The following is a 15,000-nucleotide window of genomic DNA, read 5'->3' as shown; positions in this document are numbered from 1 at the left end:
CATTCAATAAAGCAGTTTCACATTAAAAATCACAGTTTCTCAGCTTAGCTTAGCTCAGCAGACAGGGGACATCAGGGAGGGGGTGGGAGCAGCTTGTTTCTCTGATGACTTGAGATCCAGACGGCCGATGACTAAACTCCTTCATCTGGACAAAATATAGAGTTAAAATGACCAAGATCTAAAAAGTATATTGTAAAAAAGTGACTTGAAACTGGATCAAAAGTTAATATTGACAACCACAACACTGACACTTGATCATAGAGGATATGATGTCATTGACAGACAACCAACACTTTCTGTTACAAATTAAAATCACAGATTTCTCTGGTTTGAGAATTGATGGAAATATTTGGGATAATGTAAGAACACAACTCAACAACATATAGAACAGAGGTCTAGTTGTTTTTAGACATTTAATGCCGGGTGCAGATTGTAAAGCATACTCAAATTAACAGCAACATTTAGCCACAATTAGCTTTAAATAGTATTAAAAATAGAAATTAAATAAATAACATAAAAAATTAAAGCGTTACCAGATTCACAGCAATATTTGTGAACTTTGTCATATATACTACTAAAAAACATATGTAATGTGATTATAATGTTAAATGTTAAAGTAATGTTCAAATTCACACTGCTGCTCAGAGGGAGTATCAAAATAAGAGATTCAGATTTAATATTTACATATAACATTGACATTAAATATTTAAAAAAAAAAAAAAAAAAGAAGAAAAGTTGATGACACTGAATAATTTCACTGGACTTCACATTGTCCAGCTATGAATTTTTTTATTATTTGTGTTTATGATGTTTGTGTTTTTGTTACAAGCTTCTTGGTCTGAGTGTTATTTCAACACTGTTGTCAGTTTGGGACGATGCCAGCAGTGAGCTGCACCTTCACACTTTTCTATTATAGCTGGAAAATGTAGTCACCGCCTGTTGCGGACTGTTGCAGTTTCTTTTTGTTTTTTTTTAAACTTTTCATCTTTTTCTTTTCGTCATAGTTGTTTAAATTGTTACTGGGCTGAGCTGTGTCCTCTCTGGACATTCTAGTGGAGAGTTCTGGTCTGTTTTTTCACTGTGGAGTTTTTTTCTTTAATTTGAATGCTATCACTCAGCTGAACTACTGTGGCACAGCAATACCAGGATAGCATTTTTCCTTTTTGGCTGGGGGCCATCCCATCGAACTGTTAGCCGTGGGGCTACGTCCATACTACATATCCAGGAGTTACACGATCTTGGCTGTCACAACATAACATCTATGCAAATCATTGCATATTATAGTTTATAAAGCAAAGTGTAGAAGGTTTCATGTGAATGATGCTCGAGTTTATCCAGTACAGCAGCCTGAAAGATTTTAACTATACTGAATTATAAAAGCATGGACCACCTTCTCACAGCCTGGAGTTTCACAATAAAACTGCTCTCATGTCTCCTGCACTGTCAGTATGGTTGTTAATAAGCGCCTCCTGGTGATGACCGGGGTTTTATTGTCAGGATCAGCTCCGATGCTAACTAGCTGGCTAACCGAGGCTAAACTGAGTTAGCTGCAGTCAGCTGTTATCGTGAAACCGTGACTCAGAGAATGTAGTGACAACATCCCCAACAACATTGCAGTTGGTGATTTTTATAATCACTTACTGTATATTTATCTATCTTTATATTTACGTGACTATGATAATATGTGCCGCTGCTTTTTGTTGCCCTTGTGGCTTGAGAATGAATTGATCTTAATTTCAGGTGTGGCTGTGGCACCATTCTCCATCTTTCAGAACATGGAAATCTCAGGAAGTGTTTGGGGATTGTGTTCAAAATGTGTGCAAGCATTTTGTACAAATCAGTATAGACCCATAAGTGTTGATTGACCCTGTGTCGGTGCAGGAAAAATCTAACATTTTGATTTGTCTTTGGAGTAAAACATGATCACAAAAAACTCCTCAAACGAACCAGCAGCTCCACAGTTGTCCTTCCGTTGTGGTTCATTGTAGGTGTTGTAGTGATCGCCCTGCCTGGATGGCTAATAACATAGCATGTCGGGCTAATTACAGCTCAGCGTGTCACACAGACGAGCCAGAGGCTTCTCTTTGGAATAATTACTGTAATTCTGACTCTGGCTTTCTGTCTTTATTCTCTCGGCGCCTCTTCCCTCTCTGTCTTTATTTTTATGTGTGTGCGTGTGCATGTGTGTGTTTCGGTGTGCAAAGAGCAAGACTGAATATCAGGATGGCGTTCAGATCCTTAAGATACACAGAGATTTCCTTTTTCATATAGTCTCCACTCAACGCCAACAATGAAAACATCAGGCATGTCTGAAAAGTATGAGATCATCAGTGTGTGTGTGCACTGTGGCGGAAGTTATCCCGCCATCATAATAACATTTGAACATTATCAGCCATGCCCACATGTTGGCTTGAAAAAACATCTGCACAGCAGCATCAGCAGTGATCTGGGAGGAAGATTTGATTTGGGGTTTGTTGATGTTATCGGGTGCTAAAAAGTTTTGGAGTGAATATCTACAATTACTATTTCTGAGACTATGTCACTATTAACAATGTGCTCCCAATGTCAGCAGAACATCTGGATCAGTGACTGGATGAATGAGCATCAGCATGGCCTCAGTGTAACAGCAGATGAAAACAATAGGACTGCAGAAAGCTTTATAAATGAACTGTGTTGACCTCTGCAGCAACAGCAGCTGTCCAACAGATCCTGCGCCTGTTGTTCCAGAAATATCTCCATGTATTGATCAGGGCTTGGGTTTCTCTGCCCAGTCACTTCATCCACTCCTTCATTCAGTCTTTTCATTTTTTTTCTGGCTCTGTCAGTTTCTCTCATTTGCCACTTTGCCAGTGGGGGAGGTGTCCTGAGGGATCAGGTGTCCTATAATGATAATGATCGTGATTAGCAGACATTCCTCACACCCCTTCAACATGATACAGAACTAACAAGAGAATGATTTGCTGAAGTTTTTGTTGGAAAGCTGCAGAGTCAAACCAAGTGTAACATCTTAAGTTTTAGTTGTTTACTTTTGACCCTGGCAGGGACATGCCCCCCCCCCTCTTCCTCGGTTCATAGTAGTCTATGATTCAGAGGTAGATCCTGTATCTCTGTGATATTCATGGTCCCCAGTGTCAGGGATTAGTAAATTCAGGACCCAAACGCAGACAAGAACAAAGTGGTGTTGGTGAAAAAAGTTGATTTAATAACAAAAGAAACTTACAAAACCAATTCAAAGACCAGAAAATCCAAAAGAGCAAGAGACACAAGGAAACATCACAAACTGAAGTACACAGGAACAAAACAGACAAACCGACAAAGACAACAGGGAGCACAGAGACTAAATACACACAAGGGGGGCAACGGTAATTGAACACAAGTGAAACACATCAGGGGGCGGGGCAGACAATCATCTTGGAGGGAAACAGGACAAAGACAGGAAATAAAACTAACACGACACACAAGTAAAGCTACTACAAAATAAAACAGGAAAGGACAAATGTCCAAACACAGTCAGAGAAGGACAGATCATGACACTCAGAGGATGACCAAACTTACAATTTACAGATTAAAGTGCAGGATATCTATCTATCTGTTTTTGTGTGTGTGTGCATATATATATATACACAAACACACACACACACACACACACACACACACACACACACACACACACACACACACACACACATATGTATCCTTTGGGGACCATGAGTATCTATAGCACATTTCACAGGTATCCAGTCATTCATTCATGTTGTCAAGGACCGAAGTTTCGTAAGGAAAGGTCACAGGACTGACCGAGTCATTTAGAAATCCATACCGTTCATACTCACACAACAACGTGAGGATCATTAACACTGACTTTGCTCTCTTTTTGATGAAGTGCTTCACTGTTGACAAAATGTTTCTCAGAGTTGAGTTCATTTCTTTGTTAGCCACTCACTGTGATACAAACTCCAAGTGTTATTGATCAGCTGAATCCTAAATGTGGAGCCTCCATTAATTCTTCCTCCACTGTACAGCTTCTAAAGCAGCTTGTGTGTTCCTGGTACTGCTTTAAATCTGCCCTGGGTGCCAAGGTCATAGCATTTGGCAGCCATTAAGCCATTAAGACGCTGCAGGGTGGACACACTTTGATACACCTGCCCTCTATTTCCCTTTGTCCTGTCTCTCTTTCCATTTATCTTCTCCTTCGTCTTTCTCTCATCTTTCTCTTTGTCTCTCAGTTTTCTTCTTCTTGCTTGCCTTTGCAGTTTTGTGTGGAACAAAGTCGCTCAGTCTGAATAAGGATTATTAAGCAGCAGAAATACTGTACACTGTGTAATGCTGTAATGCCCGGTGTCCTTTGACATGACTCTGATCAGCCAGACTGCCCCTCACCGGAAACGAGACAATCCCTCTATCACATAATTTCACAGGAACTCTCTTGAGCCGCAGGGACAGTTGTCACAGTGCAATAAAAAAGTAGAAATACTAAGATTAGAAAACACATAGAAATAATCAGAGTTCAAGCAGATTGGAAGCATTTGGACGCTTGTTTCTTGGTTTATTGCTACTTAGGGTTAAATGTGTACTTTTGGTGCAGTTTGATGCATATTAGAGGTTAGAGGAGATTTGGCATTGGAAAGTGTTAATTTACATCTGGAAGTCCCTGGTCATTCCAGTCGTTGGAGTCAAATGGGATAAGAAGCAATAACTTGGGTAACTGCCGATATTTGAAACTATCACACACTTTTCTAAAAGAACAAAAGCTGGCTGTGGTAATCTCACTGACACAGCAGAGGAGATTAGTTTACACCAGATGTTCAGGAGTTGAACCTACAGTATATCAGGACTCAAACTGGGGACTTCTGACTAACCACCAGCTCTGAGTTCACCCGCTCAGACTGTTGAATTGTCTAGTACTGCTCGTACTAGCGTTAGTTGGCTAATAACTGATTATTTCTTTTCAGAAAAGTAGCTAATTTTCTCAGTTCAAGGAAAGCTGTTGATGGTGTATGAGTCACAGTGAATTTCAGAAGAATCTGACAGTCTCAGACAAGTTGATAAAACTCAAACAGCTTAAAAACTTGCAAAATGTTAAATGTATTTATGTAAGTTGATCAAAAGTATATTGTAGCAAGCAGGACAAAAAGGAATTTTGAATTTGGATCAAAACATTTCTGAGATACAGGCCTGTGTCTAAGTGTAAGCGTCTTTTTTGTAGCGCCTCCTTGAGGCTGTTTCATAAACCTTTGTACCATTTTTCATGTTGATGGAACATCACTGTACCAAATTTCAATCAAATTCCAACTTTTTCTGATAATCTTTTTAAAAACAAGCAATTTGTAGTTGTCCCTTCCTAGTGGTCTATTTGTATGAAATTTGGGGATTGTTCATAGAATGTTGTAAAGGCCTAACTCACTGTTCAGTTCTGTGAAAATCAATAAATGTTGTGTTGAGATATAAGACATTTACTGTATTGAGACATTTTGATAAAGATTCATTGGCTAATTAAAACTAAATGGATCGACATTTTTAGAGCAGATGAACTGAGAGATTGACATGAAGAAAGAATTTCTGACTCTAGGCTGCACTGTTCTGATATTAGCCAAAATCCAAACTTGAATATTACAGCGCCACCTATGGGTACAGTACCTCATGTTTTGGGGCCTGTGCAGTGAGGGGAATTTGGGACCATGTTTGGGAAGTTTGAGGTTTCTAGGTCTCAAAGTTTTTGCAGCACAAAATGCCTTTAGCAGAGAAAAATAAATAATAAGAAGAAAAATGACAATTTAAATGGATATTTAATAGAAACAGCGTTAGACCCAGTAATCTAAACCTCTCTTACTATTGGCCATGGCTGACATCTGTTGATGTCCAGGCCACCACTTAAATAGAAAACAGATCAGAGCAAATCAACAACAACCAAAGTCAAATACAACCACTAATAAAAGAAAGGATAACCAAAGATAGGGAAATTAAACAGGAACTCAACAAAGGACAAACATCATCAGTGGCAACAGAGCTCCTCGTTCACCAGATACAGCAGAACAAGGTCACATGGGAGGACACCAACACCATGTCCCCTGTTCCTTGGAGCCTCGCGTTATGTTGGCCAAACAATTGGCCTCCCACTTATCTATGCACACAAAATGTATAATATTCTGTGTAGCTCACTTACCGTTAGCTTTATCATACAAATCATACAAATTTAGCTATGCTGACATTGCTGAGCCTCTCTGCGAAAGCTAGACAAACAGTGATTGATAAAGTTGGCTACTTAGCTAATGCTGACATACCATAAATGCAGTTGACATATAATGCAATGAGAATGGATTACTTCAACATCACTAGCTTATATTATAAGCAAAGACTGAAACAATACAAACAAAAATCTGATTTGGGAAAAAAAAAAAATTCTCTAAAAGCTCTGTTGTCCCTTCTCATTGCTCAAATCATGAGCCATGTTTTCCTGTTTCTTGTTGTTGGGTGTTACTGGTCAGCGCAGGTATAATTGATTGTAACCATGGTAACATTGGTCTTAGGCCTCAGTTACCCTGGGGGTAAGGTGTAAGCTGTTTTTTGGCTTAAGATTAGTCTTTTTTTTTTTTTTTTGAAACACTCTTACTTGCATTAGACTAATCTGTGGGCAAAATTAAGACTGGAGCAACACTGCAGACCAGTCTGAATTATCTTCCTGATACTGGCACAAAGTCCCAAAGGCTTCATATATTTACAGTGAAAGCTACTCAATGTGCTAGAAATCCCTCATAGAATCACTCTCAGTTGTAATCGACACACCAGGTTTTCATAATGACTGACCATCACTCATGATGTAGCAGCACACACAGAGCATGAGGCACCACAGCCTCTGTTCATTCAACAGGGTTCTCTGTCGTTTTTGACATCATATATATATATATACATACACAGACGGGTGACAAATTAAAGGGAAAACCAGAAAAATGATTGGAGAAACAGGATGACAATCCCTCCATCCATAGAGTACGAGTCACTGAGTGGTTTGATGAGCATGAAAATGATGTGAATTATCCGCTATGGCCCTAACAGTCACCAGGTCTCATTTAAGCTGTTCTGGCAGCATATGGTGGAACAACACCTTACTACTTACTTACTACGACACTTTATGTTGGTTTGGCCTTTAATTTCTCTTCTGTCTGTATATTTTATTTTATTTAATTCATTTATTTAGTTTTAGTGTAAAGCTTTTCTTGGGGGTGTCCAACAGTTGCCTGATTCTTCCTGTTGGGGGAGGAAAGAATGAGTAACCACTTCTAACCTCTCTCTATCCTTTCTATAGATAGCAACACAATCCTATTACAATTATCCTGAAATGTCCTAGCAAGGGCTGCAGGGAGAAGATTCAGACCACACATGCTTCAACTACCTGACTTGGCTCGGACCTTACAGCTCCTTGTTAGTGTTTTTGAGCAGAGATTGTAGGTAGTGGTAGGACCACTGAACAGGGGCAGGGGGCAATAATTGTGTCAGATTTTCATATGTCCCCTGTGAATTGAAATATTCAAGGGCAAAAACTAACTCAATCTTGAATCCGTAATGTTCATGCTGGACTGTCAGCTTGTCCTCGTCAATTTTTTCTATTGGATTATGGATAAAAGTTGAAGTTACTACTTTGTAAATTCAAATTTTACATTTTAAAATGTATGCTACACTTATAAAATACATGTCTATGTCTATCACCAGATTTGTAGTTCCATCTAAACGTCTCAGATGGTTTTTTATCTAAGTGTTTACAGCCTAAAGAGATCAAACTATTCAATACTTCATGCAAAGCAAATGGAGAAAAATTACAAAAAGTGAAAGATTTTTTTTCCTTCTTGATCAAAATGTGACCTTTGCTGACCTTTCTTTTATTGCCGCCCTCAGTATAAAAGGTTTTACCCCAATGTTAAGGCTCATCAGCTAAATCAGTGTTGGTGATTGACTCAAATAAATTCAAACAATTTCAAGGGAGGCTCTGTGAATGTAAGGGAAAAATATTAATTAAAAATAGTTATTACATTGGTTATCAAATTAGATCACGTGAATTAGCCTAAATGTGTGTGGTTTGGTTAAAGAGATCAGGTACAGCAGTGTTGGGGAAAATTACAGTTTTTCCCACTTTCACAGAGTCAGAAACTTATAAAAGCCTTAGGACAGGCTTTTTTAATGTATTTGGTTTAGTCTCAAGTAATGTCAAACAGCAGTATTAGGCTGTCTTGGCTCAATTGTTCAGTGTCTACAGGATCAAATAACATACTCATGATCCCATAGACATCCAGGAATTGTATTTATCTTATTTCATGTCATGTGTGTTCTGAAGGTTGAAGTTTGATTCCTGATCTTAAATCCATCTTTAAACAAGTTGCATTCGCAGGAGACAATGAACCATGCTGTAGCTCATCACCTCTGCAGGTCCGCTGGAAAAAAATGTCAATAAATAAAGAAAAACTACAACAATCATCTCTGACTTAAAACATGGTCTTTCAGTGTTAGTTCAAAACGTAATGATGATGAAATGGAGAGATTGTATAAATCAAACAGCTGCATCCCAAAACAAAATAACTATGACATGTAAGTTCATTACAACTAAGCTGAAACCTTTTCCCTCCAAATTATTATTAATCAGCTCTGTAATAAATCCTATTGTGTAATTAAAAAAAGTAGGTGCAGATATGTTTTCATTATTCTTTATTGTTACTGTGAATTTCAACTAATTATAAAAACAAAAGACAAAGACCAGAGGCATGTCGAAAGACTTCACTGGGAACCGTTAAAGTCTGTGCATCATTTTCTGTCAATCCATCCAGTAGATGATGACATACATGTTGGATAACAGGATAAAAGTAAAGGGGTCACAAAAGTCACTAAGGTTCATCTTCTAGTTCATCTTCTGGGGACCATCCAACCCTAACCCTAACCAGCCAAACACATCACCTGGGTGATTTCATTAGAGAAAGAGTCAGGGGATCATTGGTCAGTCATTAGGATTCATCCTCTGGAAAACACAGCAAATCATTTATAGTTGTAGAGATGTTTCAGTCTGAACCAAAAGGATCATAATCTCTGCATCCCTTCATCTATCTGTGTAAGAAATTACAAATATGCTCTGCTAATGCAGTAACCCACAACTTTGTCTTTGTCTGCAGGTCCTGGCCATGATCTCCATCCTGTTCATCGTCATTTCCACCATATCATTGTCTCTCAACACCCTGCCGGAGCTGCAGGTGGTGGATGAGTTTGGCCAGTTCAATGACAACCCCAGCCTCGCCCACGTGGAAGCTGTCTGCATTGCCTGGTTCACCATGGAGTACATGCTGCGCCTTCTCTCAGCACCCGACAAGTGGGATTTCATCAAAGCACCACTCAACATCATTGATCTGCTGGCTATACTGCCTTACTATGTGACCCTCTGCCTAACTGAGTCCAACAAGAGCGTGATGCAGTTCCAGAACGTGCGCCGTGTGGTCCAAATCTTCCGAATTATGAGGATCCTGAGGATTCTGAAGCTGGCCAGGCACTCAACAGGACTCCAGTCTCTAGGCTTCACTTTACGAAGGAGCTACAATGAGCTGGGTCTGCTGATCCTCTTCTTAGCAATGGGCATTATGATCTTCTCTAGTTTGGTGTTCTTTGCTGAGAAGGATGAGGATGCCACTAAATTCACCAGTATCCCTGCCTCCTTCTGGTGGGCTACCATTACTATGACCACTGTTGGTTATGGAGACATCTACCCTCAAACCCTGCTGGGCAAGATTGTAGGAGGGCTCTGCTGCATAGCAGGTGTGCTGGTCATTGCCCTTCCTATCCCAATCATCGTCAACAACTTCTCTGAGTTCTACCGGGAGCAGAAGAGGCAGGAGAAGGCCATCAAGAGAAGGGAAGCTCTGGAAAGAGCCAAGAGGAGTGGAAGCATTATTTCTATTAACCTGAAGGATGCTTTTGCACGTAGCATGGAGCTTACAGATGTGTTGGTGGAAAAGAGAGAGGACAGCAAGTGTCCTGTGGATAATCACCTGTCACCCAGCCGCTGGAGCTACCACAAACACTACTCCAATGCAGAGGTAAGCAGCCCAGGCAGGTCTCAACACTCTCATTACCTCGAGGTGGCTCAGCTGGGCTCTCCTGATCGGGCCAAGTTGTCAGCTAACAAAACTACCCCTCAACACCTCAACGTGAAGAGGCTGGAAGAAGCTTACAACAAGACAGTGACCATGCAGGAGCAGCAGGAAAAAATTATAGAGGAGCAGATGGAGATGAAAACACTGATGTCCACACAACGCCGGCAAACTGCACCTGACGTCAGCAAATTCTCCAATGTGGCGGATGATTTTCCAGTGGAAGGAGGAGAAAGTTCTCTTCTCGTGAGCGCTGAGGGTCAAACTCCAGCTAAACACCAGCGCATCCCCCCTCCCTTGGATCTAAGTCAGATCAGCGCAATGGAGGTGAACAAAGGCCCTGACAGTATCCAGCCAGCAGCCATCATCAAAGAGGGTTTGTATGAGTTTGTGTCCAGCCCCAGAGGAAGGGCTGGAGATGTGGGTTTGATGCCACAGAGTGCGGAAAGCGGTGGAGTGACCTATGACAGCATCGGCAGCACCTTGAAAGATTATAGTAGCCCTCAGAAAACAAGAGCCCTCAAGGTTGACTTTATTGGATCCCAAGATGACGTGCTAATGGCAGTGATGACACCTGTGGCAACCCCGGGTTCAGCCAAGCTTGCTCAACTACTTTCTGACGACATCGTTTCCGGGTTTTCTACACCTCCCACCTCTGCTACACAGGAAGTTAAGTCTCCGCTGGCAATCGTGCAGTCTCCGTCCCCGGCCCCGCAATCTGTCAGTCCAGGCAACTCCCAGGGGGGAGGTGAAGGCTCAGCAGCCAGGAGCTTAGAAGGTGAAGGGCAGCTCACAGGCTTAAGCCACCAGGGGAGGAATCACATGGAAAGGTCTGCTGTTGGCTCCGGCAGCAGTCCGAGCCCACTTTTGTCTAAAGCCAGCCCGCTTAACTGCACCCAGGAGTTAGTAGCTATGGAAGGAGAGCAGGAAGGAGGAGGAGGAGGAGATGGAGGAGGAGGAGGAGATGGAGCAGAGCAGAGTGGAGAGAAACGAGAAAACCACGTCGTCGTGGATGGAAGCATGACACCGCCCTGTGAGACAAGCATGTAAGCCCAAAAGCAGAAAGAGGTTTACAGACCGGAACGCCAAACCGACGGGTAGAGGAAAAGATTGATGGGATGGAAGACAGCAACTACCCAGAATACACCATAACAACTACTTCCTGTCATGCACCTGTAGACAAAGACAGTGTGGGAACACATTAAAGCATTCAGAGTTGTTGCAGCTTTTCTGGAGAGTTGCACTCGTCATATCCCACAAGACTTTTGGACTCTCGTCTCTTATTTTGGCGAGCGCTGCTGTCAGGAAACAGGTGTCCCTGCAGCATTGTCACGTTGTGGCGTTATTAATGGGCATTGAGGGAAGTCAGAAGCACACGCCCGCGGTCTGGGTTCTATCTGAACGACGGTCTCATGTCAGTCATTGCTGACTTGTTCTTTGAAGATCAGACTAATATGCTGCAGAGGAAAACAGTGACTGATTGATGTTTTAGGGCTCAGACATGAGCATAAACAAAGCCTTGTGTGAATGAGAATATTTATGACCATCCTGGAGAGTTTTTGTATACAGCTCAACAGGTATAATTTACAGTTTCCTATTGCTTGCTATTTAGGCCTATTTCTTGTGATGGACTAATTACACCAAGTGAAGACAGAAGGTGGAGGGAAATAATATTTTTTATATTTGTCGAAGCAATTTTTGAAAATTTCTATTTTACAAGACTTGAAAAATCAATGATCAATCATGCTCATCATTCTCTCTGTCCAGGTATTATGTTCTTGTAACGGGACCCAGATCAAACACAAGCACACGATACAGGATAAAACGTCCCACTCTTATAATTCTGTTGGTCCAAAGGCATCCGCTGCATCCTGAACACTGATGTTTGTCTCAGTGGTTCAACAATAGATTCTGTTTTATGTATCTTTTTCTTTTTTCTTTTTTTTTTTAAATTTCTGTCTCTCCTTTTTCTATAATCCTCTAAAGGAAAGTAGGGTCTTGAAAGTGAAAAGTGAAAAGAATAGGGATGTAAAGGCTGTTGTATTCACTGCTAGACCACTGTTTGCACACTCCTCTAGAGTGAGACAAATCCTAAACTAAATGAGACACCTGATTCTCATGAGGAGACAGGTGAAATGTGCAGATATATAAAAACATAAAGACAGAAAGTTCACTGATCAGTCATGTGTGGGTCAACACACACTGCCTGTGTCCCCGGTCAGGGGCTCCTCCTTCAGGGTCATGAGGTTTAACCCAGTCCAAATGTAACTGACTGTAAATCAGTCATACCAGCTGAGCAGGAAGTATTAGAGTTAACGAAGAGCACCCAAACACCCCATCTGTTTTGGTCTCTGTGAGACTAGTGTCTTATTAACGGAGGTTTATTACAACGTGGGTTTTATTCTGTAGTTTTGACTATCATTTCTGTCAATAATAAGATGGCACAAGTTAATATTTGAGATCTGAGAACACAGTGACGGGTCAAGAACAATCAGACAGGCTGGAAACAAAATCACGTGGAGCAGAAACTGAAGGTAAACTGTGAGAATATTACCCAAACATCCATCATAGATACTGATCCACAGTGGGTCAGTAATCTGTGATGGATGTTCGGGTGTTGTCAGCGTGCCTCTAACAAAGTACCTGCCTGCATCCAACAATTGGTAAACGGACTGCACTTATATAGAGTTTTTCTAGTCTTATCGACCACTCAGAGCTCTTTACACCACATTCACCCTTTCACACACACATTTCTACACATAGAGTGCTTCTAACACACACTGCCCAAGGAGCCTGGGATCGAACCACCGCCCCCTTCTGGACGACACACTCTACTTCCTGAGCCACAGCCGAGCCTTATTATTGTAACTTTTTCCGAAGTGACAACCCGACAAGCACTTCCACAGTGATCAGCCAGACCAGGTTTAAACTTCTCCTTTCATCAGTGTTTTTTGAGTGCCACACTATGAATACTACAAGGCAAGGCTCTGAAAGTGTCAAAGTCATTATCCCTATTTATATGATTCATTTCATCAAGACTATAAAGTCACAGAAAAGTTCTTGCAGAGAGACACTTCTGGCTTACAATCTAGTTTCCTTCAGGCATACTGTGCCCTTTACTGCAGTTGTGTGCACACAGTTCTCCTCTACAATAAAGGATTATTAGCGACACTTCACTGCTAGTTTAAGCTGCAAATAAAGTAGCTTTGATCAGCTGTTCCCAACATTTTCCACCTCATGGCTCGCTTGAAAATCTCAAAAATGTTCTGACCCCATCACAATACAGAGGCCAAATATCGCCTTGCCTTGGGGATCACTTGTCGATTCATCATCTGTCTCTTAACTCTCTTTCCTTTTAATTCTTCCTGTTGCTAATCAGATATCCATTTTGATGCTCTAGTTTTTTCCATGGATGTCTGCTTTTCATGTGTAATCAGACTGAAAACAGAAACAGACAGAACAGAACAGAAAAGTTCCTGTCATTGGATTAACAGAGATTGGCCTTAATACAAAATACAAAATACATAAATAAAAGGAGTTTTCAACGATTTTAAAACATTTAAAAACCTTATTTATATTTTTTATAAATACATCTTTTCACCAATATTGGACTGCTTTGCAAATGATTTCTCGGCCCACATGCAATACCCGCCCATGCTCTCAGACCTCAGCAATTATGTTGTGGAGTGTTTTATCCAAGCCAATGGGAAAGATGGACAAAACTACGGATATATGTGTTGGTGGTCGAGGAAGGAGGTGCACGTTCACCCTCCTGGCCCTCAGTCACCGGTGACGCCCCCCTGAAGGAGGTGGCAGATACAGAGGGTGTGTGTGTGTGTGTGTGTGTCTGCCTGACTTGCTCTGCATGGGTGCTGACTGCATTGTAAAGGTAGTGTAACAGTGACCTCTACAGACGACGCCTCTGTAGCACTCTGTCTAATCTCATCCAGTGTTTTTCTTTTTATTAGATCGGCTGTGCATCGCACGCTGACACATTCAAACGCACATTTAACTGTGTGATCCACTGACTGCTCACACACACAGTGCAGAGTGAGTGAATTATAACATTATGTTCCAGCTCACTCTTTCTAGATGAAGTTTTTTTGTTGTCAGTTAAAACTAATTTATTGCATTTTTATAAGAGGAATGTGGAGCTGTGTGTTGTTGTTAATATCCCATTATATTTAAAAAAAAAATGCGTGCCTTTTCATAAATAGACAATTTATGAGAAGGTGAAAAAAAACCTGTACAATATGGCCAGATTTTTGTTTTGTTCTGTTTTTTTGTTCTTCTCTCTTGTTTTTTTCTGTTTAGTGGATGTTTTGATGTGTGAATCCTCAGGTTCTCAGGGTTTGCAGACCTTTACAGCTTTTGTGTTGTTCTCTCATCAATGTCAGTGTCACTCATCTGTAGTTGTCAAGCAGCATTAGCTTTACACTTTAACCTCACTGTGCCACCATGTCATTTTACTTCAGCAAATGAGGCTGTATGTGGAAAGCAGTGGCTTCATGTTCAGTAGTGAGTTCAGCCCGGATCACTGTGGTGCTGCAGCAGCAGTACACTGTATATGAACTGCAGGCACTCAGGAGGTGGTGCTGGTTAACCATAGCAAAGACAGCTGCCAACACAGCATGTGTTCACAATATTAGTTACGTGTGACATCCAGTCAGCATCAACCTCTGTATAGCAGCTTTAGAGATGCAGTGTGACTCCTTTTTTTTAATAGGTTTCATAACAGGAAGTGATGTTGCGCTAATTTCTAAATATGTTCTGGGAGCCAGTGTCCCAAGCAGACCCCTTCTTATTTGAAATACAAATGAATATGTACATAAAAGCACATAGACCATGTGGACTTAATACTAAAGTGAGCAACACCATG

The 15,000-nt window shown here is 41.0% G+C and overlaps 1 protein-coding gene across 1 annotated transcript in view; it reads left to right on the top strand.

The window, feature by feature from the left end:
- LOC130178843 (potassium voltage-gated channel subfamily B member 2-like) overlaps positions 1-13,443 on the top strand; it is a 28,625-nt gene extending 15,182 nt beyond the window's left edge. The window contains exon 3 of the mRNA XM_056391392.1: positions 9,153-13,443. Within this exon, the coding sequence (XP_056247367.1) occupies positions 9,153-11,171 (2,019 nt within the window). The 3' untranslated portion in view covers positions 11,172-13,443. The remainder of the gene's footprint in view (positions 1-9,152) is intronic.
- The last annotated feature ends 1,557 nt before the right edge of the window (positions 13,444-15,000 follow it).

This window comes from Seriola aureovittata, chromosome 12 (assembly GCF_021018895.1).
Source record: "Seriola aureovittata isolate HTS-2021-v1 ecotype China chromosome 12, ASM2101889v1, whole genome shotgun sequence".
In the NCBI taxonomy this organism is placed as follows: domain Eukaryota; kingdom Metazoa; phylum Chordata; class Actinopteri; order Carangiformes; family Carangidae; genus Seriola; species Seriola aureovittata.
This window is presented reverse-complemented; position numbering and strand designations above follow the sequence as displayed.